We start from the raw sequence: 14658 nt of genomic DNA, 5'->3' as shown, positions 1-14658 counted from the left end.
AGTCTTGACACTGCTCCGATGGGAACCGTCCAGCCCGAAGCTCAGGAATTCTATTCATCACATTATTGTTATTGCATTTGATGCCCTGAGTGCAATGTGTATGCTTGGACGAGGGTCCCTTGCTCATTGTGTCACTGGAATCTAGCAACGCCCAACTAAATCGCCCCAATCAGGTCAAAACTGTTCTTGGGTTGCTGTGTTCTGGTTCAAGGGGGATCTGGCCTGGCACTTCGGACTGGACTGTTCAACCTGAGATGGCATGATCAGAAACAAAAACAGTGGTCTGGGACGTGGCTCAAGTGATTGCCAGTGCCTGAGATTAATTCAAGCATTCCACTCATCACATTGTTGTTGTTATTTTGGTTGGCATTTTCCTGCCCTTCTGCTAGTGTCCAGGGTCACATAACTGTTAGTGTCTTTCCTGTGTTGTGATGTGTATTTCTACCAGACCTGGTACAAAAGCTTCCTGGGTGTTGGTAAGGCTGTTCCTCTTCTGAGCAAGATGGCTTGGGTGGGGTTGTACCAAGCAAGTTCCTGAGCTTCAAGGGGTATCCTGAGAGCGATACCCAGCCCCTTCCTGAATTCACAAGATTCCTACCCTGTCACTGGCAGATGCAGCTCACACCTGGGCCTTGCTGCCCTTTGTTTCACTAGACAGGATGGAGCCAAATTCAGGAAAGAGGAGAACTGGCCAGAACTGTGAAACCTGGCATTCTTGTCATTGTATACCCCCTAACATTTTGCTACCAACCCTCCTGTTTGACTGACTTTGTATTTGCTGGCCTTAGGTCTCTGTACACTTTACTACTGGTAATCAGTGCTAAAGTGCTTCTGCTCTCTCCTTAAAACATGGTAGAATTGATGTATTCCCAATTGGCATATTTAATCTACTTGTAAGTCCCTAGTAAAATGGCACTACCTGTGCCCTGGGCCTGTAAATAAAATTCTACTAATGGGACAGCAACACTGATTATGCCACCCACTAAGTAGCCCTTTAAAGAAATCTCAGGCCTGCCATTGCAGACTGTGTGTGCAGTTGTAAACTGCCATTTCGACCTGGCAAAAGCTTCCTTTTCAATACGTTTGTCACCCCCAGGGTTGGCCCTGGCCAGCCCAGAGAGCAGGGAGCAGTGTATTTAAAAAGGTAGGGAAGTACTTTTATGTACTGTCTAGCCACTCAACACTACTTTTGTAGCACCCACTGATTGTCCTGTTGGTGTTACAAACACAATGTAGAATACTAAATATTTTTGAGGTATTACCCCATGACTGTCTCTTTAAACTTGGTAAGAGTTTGTGTGTATGTGAATTTATTTTTGCATGCATAGATCCCATTTAAATGGACACCACTTTGTCTAATGTGTGAGTTATTGTAGTCCATCAGTGAGACAAAAAAGAGAAAATAGCAAATTATGGATTATAACATTACGTCTACCATCTGATATTAGTCTATAATTGTTTTTTAGTTGTAACCATCTGGATCTTTTCAAAGATGGGCAGGTGTAATTTGAAAAGGTTTTGCTGGGAAATACTCATAACCTGCAATGAAATGTTTAATTTAAAATCATAGGCTAAAGAAGTTAGATGAAACATTATCATCATCATCAACCTCATGGAGCAGTAAAGACACTGAGGCAACCAAGCACTGGGAAACCTAGATCAATTAAACCATAAGCAGAGCATTTTGTTAGAACACCCATGTCTTCAGAGCTCTGATTGGTAGCAATTGATCTATATTCCGTAGTTTATCTGGCAATGCATGCCTTTCACAATGCACTATCCTGAGTCAGGAAGGCCCAGCCACTGCACTTGCAAGCTTGATCTTGGGTTTCATAAGAAGTAATCTGCTGCTAGATTGCAGGTCTTTGCTTGGTTTAGAGTTAGAGATATAGTTTTATTAAAAAACAATCTGGAACATGTCCATAAATGTAAATATGCATCAATGTAAATGTATTACAACTTGTTTCCTTGTGGATCTAAAATTATTTCTTACCATCGGCGTACCTTTGTAGAAAACTTTAATTTATTGAGGCAGTAGAGAGCCGGCTGAACATATCTGTGAAGCTAAACATTACTTAAATATATGATTATATTTTCCACTGATTAGCAAATCACTGACACAATTAGTGGTAGTTTCAACCTTTCATTATGCCATGTGCTGCACATGAAGGCAAGTTAAAAAGTAATGGTTAAAAAGGATCTGTTAATCAGATAAGTTCAACACTCTCTTGTTAGAAGGTATTATGTAAATACTTTCTGAAATCAGTATCAAACTTGTGCTACATTTAGGAGATATCACGATTTGTACCTGTGTGAAATGTCTGAGACCTCATCTGTTGGCACTACTAGACTCATGGGGGCCTATTCACAAAGGTAAATTTACACATGATTGAATCTGCACATGTAAATTTACACTAATGCTTTGCAGTACATGCACTACTTCTGGATATTCACAATTTCCTGTAAATTTACTACAAAAGGTAGGCTTACATGCTCCCTATCCCTTGAAACCAGGGTGTAGGGCCTAGTTTGCGAGTGTAAAGTTACTGTTAGTAACTTCTGCAACAAAGGCAGTGGTCTCTGCCAATGGAACAGTGATTTCCTACTGGTAAAATACAGGGAAATGTTAAAAAGTTGTTAAAAAAAAAAAAGAAAAAGTACAAATATTTTATTGTTAAATATTAATGTAAATGTATTGCATATATTTATTTTAAATGTAGAACAAACAAATTCCTATAGCACTATCAACTTGAGTTTTATTAATTTTAAAATATTAAATTAAATAAACATCTGTTTTCAGAAACTTATTATAACTAAAACCTCAGCTGAAGTAAAATGTATGTATTTATGTTGTAACATTACTAAACATTATGGTGCCGATTCCGATCCTGTAAAACCCGGGTACGAATGGTCGTACGGAGCGTATTCTCCGTACGACTCGTACCCGGGAAATCCACCTTACAAACCAGCAAGTACGATTCGTACAGAAATACCATTTCCGTACGAATCGTAAAAAACACTGTACGGCTAAAAAATACCTACTATTCTGATCCTGGACAGCGCGTACGCGACGTCCGCACAGAGTCAGGCAGCGTTTTACGGACCAGCAAGTACAATTCGTACCTACAGCACTCCGCACGGCTATTTTTTTATGGGAGCCAAAAAGTGCCGGAAAAGCTAAGTACGCTGCGATGCACGACGAAAAGGGGGCCCGGTAAGTGACGTACACGCCATCAAGCACATCGTACGTGTCACCATGTACGGTGCGTACCCCAACATTGCATATGTACGGTGCGTACATACGCGCTGTTGGGGTACGCACCGTACATAGGCCAACAGTGCGTATGTACGGTGCGTATGTCCGCACCGTACCCCCACCCGCGTATGTCCGCACTGTACCCCAGGCATACCCCAATCCTCACGTATGTATGGACCGTACATACGGTGGGGGGTACGGTGCGGACATACGCGGGTGAGGGGGTACGGTGCAGACATACACGGGTGGGGGGGTACGGTGTCGACATACGCGGGTGGGGGGGAAGGCTGGGGGGGGCGTACGACTCGTACCCCGGGCACAAGTGTACCCGGGGTAGGGGTCGTACAAAGTTCGCTCCGTACGGGACGTTTTCCATACGCTTGTGTATTCGGAACGCCGGTACAGATCGGACTTGTGCGCTCGGACTTCAGTTTTACGACTCGTACGTAAAACTGTCCGGGGACGTCTCGTAGACCTTTTCCCGATACGATTCGTATGTATTTTTTAAAGTACGAATCGTACTTCACCGGTTGTACGGATACGAGTCGTACGGTAATTTTTTTTAACGGATCGGAAACGGCACCTATGTATAGAATTAAAAGAAATGAATGTAATCATTTTACAAATAATTACATTTATTTTTAAAATATTTTTATTCATGTAAAATTTTATATATATATTTTTTCGAACATTAAAATAAATAATATATTGTTTTTTTAAATTTGAAATAGATCAAATTATTTTAGGTATTAGTTCCTATGCAGGGTTGTTTTAAGCCCATGCCTCTACTATTTTGTATGAGAGGGTGTTGCAGTACCAGTGGTTGACCATGTGTGGTGCTGGACTTACTTCAGATCTGGGCCGGAGTACATTTAGTACTGTTTTGTGCCCTTTTTGGCTGTGGAAGTTTTAGCAGTGCTGATTGTGAATAGAAATGGGCTCACTCTTTTGTGAGTGGGTGCATGCCCCTCCCTAACCCCCTCATATTTGCTAGTAACTATTCTCCATTTTCCAGCCACTCCCCCATCGTCCCACATTTACTATAAAAACGTATTCTTATGTTTGCGGCGATCTCTGCAGTCGGGCAGAGATCTCAGCACATAAAAGATAACAGAGACTGAAGCAGAGACCCCTGCATATAGATTTGTGAATAGCATTTTTTAGTATGTGAGTAGTACTACCAAGCATACTACAAACTGCAGTTTGTGAATAGGCCCCCTGGACTGAAAAAGTATGTTTCTAATAAATTGGGTATCTCTCTGCCCACGTGGAGTAAAGCTATAAGCTCAGTAGATAAAGTTGTACAACTCCCACATTTTGACATCTGTTTGTGGGAATGGCAACTATTGAATACCGTTTTTTAATGCAGAGATTTAGCAAAATGCATCTGCTTGATCTATGCTAAGAATATTGGTTTCCCATCTGAAGGGAATGTTATGTATTCAGGGGCATCGTGAATCCCCACTTTATCGGCTAGAGCGGGGTTGGAGTTCTTGATGGGCCTCTTATGTCTGCTACTGGGTAGACAAAGGCTCATAAATAACGTGAAAGGGCATGTGGATGTGTGAGTAAGTGAAAGCATGGATGGATAGATGGGTGTGTGAGTGAAAGGATGACTGGATGGGTGAGTGAAAGGGTGGATGGGAAGATGGATGAATGAGTGAAAGGATTGATGTAAGAATGAATGAGTGAAAGAGGGTGGATGGATAGATAAAAGGGTGTCTAGATGAATGAAAGGGAAGGTGGATGGATGGAAGGAAGGATGAAAGGGTGGATGGATGAATGAAAAGGTGAATGGATGATGAGACAAAGTATGGATGTATGAGTGAATGACAGTATGGATGGCTGAGTGAAAGAATGGATGGATGGAGTAACTGGGTGGGTGGATGGAAGAAGTGAAAGAGTGGAGGGATAGATGAGCAGATGGATGGATGAGTGAAAGGATGGATGCTGGTGAATAATGATCCCCCAACTTTAGCAGATACCGCAGGGGTGAAGTCTGACACTTGTTAGACAAAGGTGAGTGAGTGATAGGATGAATGTGAGTGAAAAGGTGAGATGGATAGGTGAGTGAAAGGATGGATGGGTAGGTAGATGACTGGATGTAAGATGGATGAGTGAATGAATGGATGGATGAATGAAAGGGAGGATAGATGGATGGATGGATGGGTGAATGGATGGAGGATGATAGAAAAGGATGGATGAGTGAAAGGATGGATGGATGGGATTAATGAATGAAAGGGAAGATGGACAGATGGATGGAGTGAAAGGGTGGATGGATGAATAAGTGAAAGGATGGATATGAGAAAGAGAAAGGATGGATGGATGAGAGAAAGTATAGATGAGTGATTGGATGGATGAGTGAAAGCGGTAGATACAATGATGGTTAAAAGGGTGGATGGCTGGATGAGTGAAGAAAATGATGAATAGGTGAAAGGGAGGTTGGATGGATGGATGGATGAAACGGTGGATGTAGGATGGACAGATGAGCGAAAGCGTGGATGGAGAAGTGAGTGCATGGATGAATGAGTGAAAGGGTAAATGGTTGGATGGATGAGTGGATGAATGGGTGGGAGGGTGGATGAATTAGTGAAAGGATGGATAGTCGACTGTAAGGGTGGATGGATCGATGAGTGAAAGGGAGGAAAATGGATGGATGGAGTGAAAGCATGGATGGATAATGAACAAAAGGATGGATTGATAATTGACTGAAAGTATGGATGAATGGATGAGTGAAAGGGTGGATGGATAGATCTATAGGTGAAAGAGGATGGATGCATGGATATGTTTGGAGATTGGATAGGTTTGGATATGGATGGGCAGATGGCCAAAATGGTGAAAGACTACATTCTGTCATCCATTCATTATTTCATCCATCATTCAAAGGTGAAGTAGTAGCTATCAGCAGGTTGATAGAAAAAAGAATGGATGAACGGATAGATACGTAGATGATTGAGACAATCGACCTCTTCTGGGGAGGGTCATGATGACTTGCTTCGTTTGCTTGGTGCCATAAAAGCTTTGGTTCGAAGTAGGGGGTATTTTATTATTCTGGCTACTCCCTTGTATGTTTCGTCTGCTCTCATGGTCTAAGCCTACTGAAGTGGAGAGGCTGTCCCTGAAGTGTCACTGAGAACACAATTTATTTCCTTGAGTAAATGAACAAGACTCTCTGTGCCACAAGGTAGGGCAACAAATTATGCACAAAAGAGCCTTGCACAGAGCATCCATATCTGCATTCAGGAATACGGAACAGTGAATTCGTTTGTGGCACTGACTGGTGGTGGATTACCTATTTATAGTACTTATGATTGGAGTGAATTGGCATTTCTAAACCTCTTTACTAACCTTTACAAGGCCCAAAATGCTGAAAATAGTGTAGTCCACGCAGGCGCGCCACACCCATTGGACTCAAAAGGCTTCAGGCCCCCCCCGTCGTATGTGGCAGCCCGGGATGAGACAGATTCCCCGGCACACACAGCCGCACCCGAGCACTTCACAGGTCTTTAAAAGACCATTTGCATGTTAATGAGGCCTCGCTGTTGTTTCACCCCTTCTAAGAGCCCCTGCAGCTCCACTCTGCCTATTGCTTAAAGATTCAGCCCCCCCCCCGACATTTTTTCTTAGCCATCGCCCCCCCCCCCCCCCCCCCCCGAAATTTGGCTCTAGTTGCGCCTCTGAGTCCACGGTTCTTGGAAATTATTGATACCCTTAATTGGATGAAACAGTGCCCAGTGCGCTGTCTTGAAGGAAGAGTTTCAGACCTGATCTTCAGCGTGGTTAGACGGTACAAAAATGGGCACTGTTGTTTCTTGTAGAAGGGAGTAATTCTGTAGGTTTCTTCAATGTTTGGGAATGCTTTTTGCGAGGTCAGGTACATTTTTCAGTGATTTGGACAGAGGTTCAACAGTTGGGTTCCTATAACAATGATAGTCTTGGGTCCTTTTATTAACTCTACCTAAACAAGCAGATTTTCATCACTAAATTCCCAGGTGGACTTGAGAGTATAGTTCAGGATCAGTGACGGAAGACATTTTAGACACCAGCCCGCATGATCTTTGAAGAGAGTGCCAAAGAATGCTGATGACAAATGAAAATATGAAATTCGATGTCTGCTTTGGACAAGCAAGTCACCCACAATAGCGTCCTGGGTAAAAGCACAGTATCATATTATAATTAAGGCACCCAGTTGTCTGTTTTTATTGATTTTTACAGATAAAGACAGAAAACAATTCTGAAAATTCTGCTTCTTTTGAGTGACTCTCCATGCTGTTTTTCATGAATCACAGGCCAACAGCTGAGCAGATAGTATGGCGAGTTAAAAAACAGGCTAAGATTTCCTAAATACAGGCATATGTTAATATTTATTGAAAGTATAGTGGTAATATTTACCTGTAGGTGTAGTGTTTTGTTATATTTGGCTCCTTAATTTGCTAAAATGTGAAAAACATCAAAGTAGGAATGCATGTTCATCAGTTAAACAAATGTGGAAATACACCATTTTGCAACTCAATTTTTTTCCAAAATACAAACTAAATGTGGATACAGAGAGGAATGTAAAAAATAAATAAATACCATAACTTCGGGAGCCCTCATTATAATCGACAGGATGTATGCTTTGAATTTGTGGAAATCTAAAAGTAGTAGTTTGTCTTGATATTTTCCCTCAGAAATGTCATCGACTGTTTTTAGGTTGCTTGGAGGGGTTGTGTGCTTGGAGTGAAGTTATGCTCCGAATGATAGAATGCATCAGGAATCGCATAATACGATGCAGTTAAGAGTAAAACGCTGTTAGCAGGTAGAGTCTTTTAATCTTCTAACGTACTTATTTCTTTACCTTTTAGATTCTAATTGAATTAGAAACCGCCCTTTTAGACGACGAGCCGCACTGGTACAAACTTCAGACGCACGATGTCTCCTCGTTGCCCCTTCCCCACCCTTCTCCGTTCATGCCGCGGCGGCAGACGCATGGGGAGAGCCCCACCCGGCGGTTACAAAGTAAGTCTTCGCCGAGGAGCAGCTCTGTGTGTATTGGGGCTCTCTGAAGCAGTGAATGGTGGACAGCGGTCTAATGGGCTGTAAAGCCTTCAGCTGCCGAGGCAATGTGCACGCACTTAGCTGTAGTCTTATCATGGAATCCCTTTCAAGTGCTATCACGATCTGTCTGAATCATACATTAATTAGCTGTATATTTTGATGTGGGGTATTCTCATGGTGTGTGTGTGTGTAGTTAATTTTGTTGCTCAGTGCATTAGAAAACAGCCACGTGGTAACTGTTATTAAAATGTGTGCTTGCAATGGTCTCTAAATTACGTGGTAGAAATGTAACCCATATCCCATTCCACAAATTGGTAACTGCTGGAGAGATTTCTGGCATTGCAACTGCATGGAACGTTCCCTGAACCTGCCGGACGTCATTCGGGTACGTACGTACTCTCACAGTTGGGGCATGCACGAAAAAACATATGGCGCACATTTCATTTCACAGGGTTGCATGAGTCCTCTGCAGTCGTGGTCCATTGCTGTTTTGCAATAAAGGGATTCTAAAACGTACCGATGTTTTCTACAGTGCCCAGGGTGTATCACCTAAAAAAGAAAAACGAGATCATTGGTACATCGCCTAGAAAAGAGATCATGGTGTATGCCCAATCTTTGAACAAAGGTGTGAGTGACTGCACAGTGTCTCTCTTATAAATGTAAAAAGAATCCACCAAAACGTTTACTAAAATTCGTGTCCCCAGGAATGTTTTCTCATTCGCAGTTATCGAGGTGTTTGGTGTGATCCGTTTCCTCTGCTCCTCAGTCATATTTTTAAAAGATCCCCTTCTGACAAAAAATAACTGCTGAGTGCTTGTTCGTTAAGGTTGTGGTCCATTGACACTGCTTCTACTGAAAATAGATACATTATAAAGAAATCATGAGGGATACTTTTTGATTTCTAATTCCTTTTTTGTGTAGGTATACATTCATAAATTCATGTAAAGTTTCTATTGATTTAGCTTTTTTAAATGTATTTTCTTTTAGAATGAAGCAAAATGGTTGTTGCTTATTGCCTGATTTAACCATTAATGTGTTGTGTGGCGCAGGTGGTAGTGGGTTGCATGCAGTGAATGTGTGATTCACAAGGTCATGAGAAAAAATGTCTTTCTACATGGATTGACGTTTAAATCCTTTTGCAAAAAAGGTATTTAACATGAAGCAAGGATGTCTAAAAGAACCCTAACGTATGAATAATGCCTACATGCCACTGCAAGCAAAGCGCATTAAGCCTTTGCAATGCAAAAGAGCTAAAAAGGAAGCTGAGAACAACATAATCATTACTGTTGGGTCATAGTTTGCAAACATCCCTGTTACATGGGTAAAATTCATGTATATTGTCCTTGACATCACTTCATTTTAATATTTGTTTTCCAGATAAAGGCTCATATTCATATAATTCAGGTAAATTTTCAGCATGCCTGAAAAGAGCAATGCATGCGTACATATGCACAGTTTGGTGTGGCATCATTTTGATGTGTTTAGACTACAATATTGTGCATATGTTGATATCCCAAAGAACCCTAGCTTCTCCTGCTTGCTTCTCAGAAATGCCCTACCTTACCCCTTTTCTGGCTTTTTTAATTTCATGCCTCGGTGTTTAACGATATGTAGGTTCAAATTTTCTTCGAAGTAGATGAGTGGAAATGTATCAATTATTTTGCTGGCTTACTTGAAATTTGCGTAGTACAAACGCTTTGGAAACAAACTTTGTGATGGTTTCTTGAATATTGCAAAAATGCACATGTGTGTCTATGATACTTTGTGACTTGTGACTTTAAGTTTTACGTTTCAAAGCCATGGTAAGTTTGTTCACTTAACAATCATACCATTGTGCAGGCACTTTATTTGTTTCCCATAATTCCTGCATGTCTTGGTAAAAGTAATTTCTCCTTCTCCATCTGTGATAGAAGAACAGAAAGGAGGTTATTATAGTTTATATAACTTGCAATGTATTTATGTAATAGCTTTCTAAACTGCTACTGTGACAGAGCAGGTATATGTTTGCGCTACAAAGAACATAAACGAATACAATTGAATGGTAAGCAATTGTAGGAGTTTGAAAAGTATATCCTGACACATAGCGTGACATTAGATACAGTTCAGGTGAAGCTTAATCAGACATGTCTTTAAGGAATTCCTGAAAGAAAGATGTTAGGATAGAGATCCAGGTTAACCGGGAGGGATTACTCTAACCACTTTCATATGTTTTTTTTATTTGAGGACATTTGTTGTCCGGTAATGAGTTTGTCGCTAGGTCTGCCTCGCCACCACACCGCCAAACCCGTGGTCGGGCCGCCCACCATATTACGAGTGTTTTTCGTGTCTGGCAGGCTTTTTTTTTACATTCCCAAGGTGGTGCCTCATAAAACAGGCACTGCAATAGGAACGCCAAAAACAGTTCCTGCACGGCACGGACTGTAAATTCCATGCCATGCAGAAACTAGTGTGCCTGCTCACAGGAGGGCGCTACTTGTGCCCCCTGTGTGCATTTACATGGAGTGAGGCACCAGGGAACCTTGTAGGTCCCCCTTTTTTTCCTCTGCACAATGGTTTTCATGGAGGAGGAACGGCCATGAAAACTGTGGCAGACAGGAAACTTGTAATATGCGTGGCCAGAACGCGGTGGTCCCGCCAAGCATATTACTGCCTCTACACCACCGCACCACCACCAGGGAACGGCTGTTCGCTGACAGCGGCTGGGCAATGGTGGTCCTACCGCCCTAATTGTATCCACCAGCCCCCCGATAGTCTGACCGTCTGTGGACCGCCAGACTTGTAATCAAGTCCTTAGAGGATTGCATCATTGCCCGAAAATCTCTAATATAGTACATAAAGAGCGATGGGAGGCATGCTTGCAAATAGTCTAACCACTGGCAGACGCACAGAGTAGCATTCCAACCCATCATTTTTGACCCACTGTACCACTCTAGACAGTCGCCCACCTTATGCAAATCAGCACCGATTTTGCTCCTCATAGGAATAGTCTATCCCGAACTTCCAGACGAGGCACCCACCTGCAGGAGCAGAAACAATCACAGACCAGTTTCTACCTTGTTATGCCTCTTTGGTAATGAATAGATTGGTTGCTGGGGCAGAGCGAGAAAGGGACCCATTTCTAGACATACACTTGGCCACTAAGGGTGTTACATCAAACACACAAAAAATAATGGAAGAAATTCTTGAAAACAGTCTAACCACTGGAAATCACTTGGGGTAGCATTCCAACCCCATGTTTTTCATCTAATGTGCCAGTCTAGACAGAGGTCCGCCTTATGCAAATCAGTACTGATCCTGCTCCAAATGGGAACAATCATCCTTATTTTGGGAAATTCTGTAACCTTGAATTCTGCATCCAGTGGGAAAGATGAATGTTTCCGCACTTATTCTTTATACACTGCCAACCATACACAATAGAATTAGACCAGGTTAAAGTGACACTGACTCCTCACTCTCCTGGGCACTTAAGTATACTGGTCGCAGTGGATATCTTAAGACAAGATTAATGTCTTTACGTGACTTACTGTATCGCTATAGAGAGCTATCTATTCATTGGCATACAAATTATATACCTTCAGATTATCTCCATAACTCATATTCTCTGTGTTTTAGTGGAATGCTGACTTGGCTGGAACATAAACCATATCAATTGAATCAATGTTATTTTCAGCCTTTGACATAAACTCTCCCTCTTCGTTGACTAAGCTTACTATCTTCGGATTTACATTCAAGGTTGTCTTTTTGTAAACCTTTAATATAACAACATTCATCTGAATTATGTCGCTCACACTGATAGCAATTTATCTCTTCACTCAACATAGCACAAAACACAACCTATGCAACATAAATATTTCAACTCTCTTTAAAGGTGAAGTGGATTCTAAGCATTTCCTCAAGTAATTTAGGATCCAATAATGTGCAACAAAATACAGTTGTATGCTCCTTCAAGCTAAACTCAGATTTAGTATTTCAAATGATTTAGCTTAAATCCTTTGAGTACTTCTCTACATTTAGCTCAGGTCTCCAAACAAGCTTTCAAAAGATAACAAACTATCACCAAGATTTTCAAAAGTTTTGGTAATAAATTCCTAGCAATAGCAGCAAAGTATCTAATTTGCCTCTAAAGTGCGCTGTAAACCATGAGGAAATTCTACTTGAAACTTCAATATGGATGCACCCATTTCCAAACAACATGAGTTCAGCCGACTCAAAGTAAATTTTGTTTGCTCCTGGGCATCTATGTGCAGTGAAAAGGCTTCAGGGATGTGAACCCCTTTGCCAAGCAGCACTGATATTCTGGGAGCACTGCTCGTTTTTGCTTCACCTGAATGAACCCAGTGGCAGTGAGTTTGGGGAGCTGCGCTTGCCTGCTGGCTGAGTGCAGGAAGGAGAGCTGAAGCCACAGATGATGGCACTTTAAGTCTCGCCTCTTTAAAGAACACTACATCACAATGCATCAACCTGCGCCTGGGTCGACTCCGCGCTTCCCAGCCTTCTTGGGAATCAGAGCAACCCCGCCTAGCTCAAGGAATTTTATGATGCCATGTGCCTCATATTTGGAAGGCCTGACCCTTGTGGTGCGCCTTTGGACTCAGGGGCTCCATCGGGTTCCCCACTAGCGGCTCCGGCCCTGGCGCCGATAACCCCCCAAGGATCTGGCATTGGATCTGGACTTATACCACTCATACCACTGTGACCTTTCCCAGTGCTGGTCCCAATGCCGGAACTTCCAACACTGCCAGCGCCCACTGGGCGCATCAGCCCCATTCTTCTCCCTGATGACCCAGAGCCAGATCGGTGCTGATAGAACCCTTACGTTCTAGGTCGCTTCCTCAGCCCTATTCTGAAGAGCTAGGAATGGTGGAAGACTGGGAGGGGTCGCTGGACCCTTTACAAGACCAGCCTTATCAAGAAATGGATGGGTATAAGGAATTGGGTGAGGCCAGCGGACTGGATACTCCTCCAGGTTCTGGCCTGTTTTCTTCTCATGCTGTGGCTCTGGAGAAAGGAGCTTCATATGCTATGGTGGTGAGAAGGGCAGCTGAGGTCCTGGGTCTTCAGCTCCCTTCTATGGCAATCAAATCGAATATCTTGATGGAGATCCTACTGCCTGGTGTCTTCTCCTCTGAACCCTTGCTGCCTTTCAACAAGGTCTTAACTATTGTCTTACTGGGTACCTGGTCCAAGCCCAGCACAGAGTCTCCTGAGAATAGGACAATTGCCCGCTGCCATTGCCCTGCACCGGGTGATCCAAAGTTCCTCACCACTCAGCTTACCCTCAAGAGCTTGGTGGTCCAAGCCTCTTCCTCCCAAAGTGCATTCCCTTCCGCACCCCGGATAAGGAATCCAAGAGGCTGGATAGTTGCGGTAAAAAAATGCTTTCTTCCACCAGCCTTGCATTGCGGTCGGTACACACGACATGCTTTTTGGGCCATTATTCCCACACTTTGTGGGAAATGGTTGCGCAAGTGGTGCCACAGGACACGGAGGAGGCCCGGGCCATCCTGCATTTCTGGACATGGCTGGAACAGCAGGGCATATCCTTAGTGGTTCAACACCTGGCAGGTTCTCTGAACACCAGGGTGGATGAACTCAGCAATCGTTGCCTTGTGGATCACGAATAGCATCTCCATCCGGGCGTGGCACAGGGTCTCTTTCAACAGTGGGGAGAGCCTTGGTTAGATTTGTTCGCTTCTGCAGAGAACGTACAATGTCAGCAGTTTTGCGTGCTGGAGTTTCCAAGGTGGCTCTCGCTGGGAGCGGCTTTTCATCTCGAGTGGAGTTTGGGCCTCCTGTATGCCTTTCTGCCTCTCCTGTCCAGAGTGCTCAAGAAGATCAGAAGCAACCGTGCCCAAGTCATTCTTGTGAATCCAGACTGGGCATGGAGAGTCTGGTATCCTGGGCTTCTCCAACTGATCTTCGATCCTCTGATCAGGTTGCCCCTTTGGTTGAATCTTCTGTCGCAGCAGCAGGGTAGAGTCCTCCACCTGAACCTGTCAACTCAATCCCTTCTTGCATGGAGATTGAGCAGGTGGTAGTTGATACCATTCAACCTTCCTTCTGAAGTCTGCAGTGTTATTTTGCCAGGTGTCCCTCTACCAGGACTGTGCATGCCTGCCAAAAGGTCTACTGATCCACTTTCAGCTTCCCTTTTTCACGTTTTGCTTTTTATTTTGACCCTTATCCAGCAGGGCTCTGCACTTGGCACTTTCAAAGGGAACATTTCTGCCCTGTCTGCTTTCCTGAGGCTGCCAGACCAACCCTCATTATTCAAATCTCCCACTGTAAATAGATTCCTCAAAGGACTTGTACATATGTTCACACCATCTCCTTTCATTATGCCTCAGTAGGACCTTAATTTGGTT

At 43.2% G+C, this 14658-nt stretch overlaps 1 protein-coding gene across 2 annotated transcripts in view; it reads left to right on the top strand.

Annotated features, from left to right (window-relative positions):
* RIMS2 (regulating synaptic membrane exocytosis 2) overlaps window positions 1-14658 on the top strand; it is a 1922267-nt gene that overhangs the window by 1238917 nt on the left and 668692 nt on the right. For both annotated transcript variants that reach the window (XM_085605119.1, XM_085605120.1), the window contains exons 16-17: window positions 8101-8254; window positions 9671-9697. In XM_085605119.1, coding sequence (XP_085461245.1) covers window positions 8101-8254; window positions 9671-9697 — 181 coding nt within the window. The remainder of the gene's footprint in view (window positions 1-8100; window positions 8255-9670; window positions 9698-14658) is intronic.

This window comes from Triturus cristatus, chromosome 5_1 (genome assembly GCF_964204655.1).
Source record: "Triturus cristatus chromosome 5_1, aTriCri1.1, whole genome shotgun sequence".
Lineage (NCBI taxonomy): Eukaryota > Metazoa > Chordata > Amphibia > Caudata > Salamandridae > Triturus > Triturus cristatus.
This window is presented reverse-complemented; position numbering and strand designations above follow the sequence as displayed.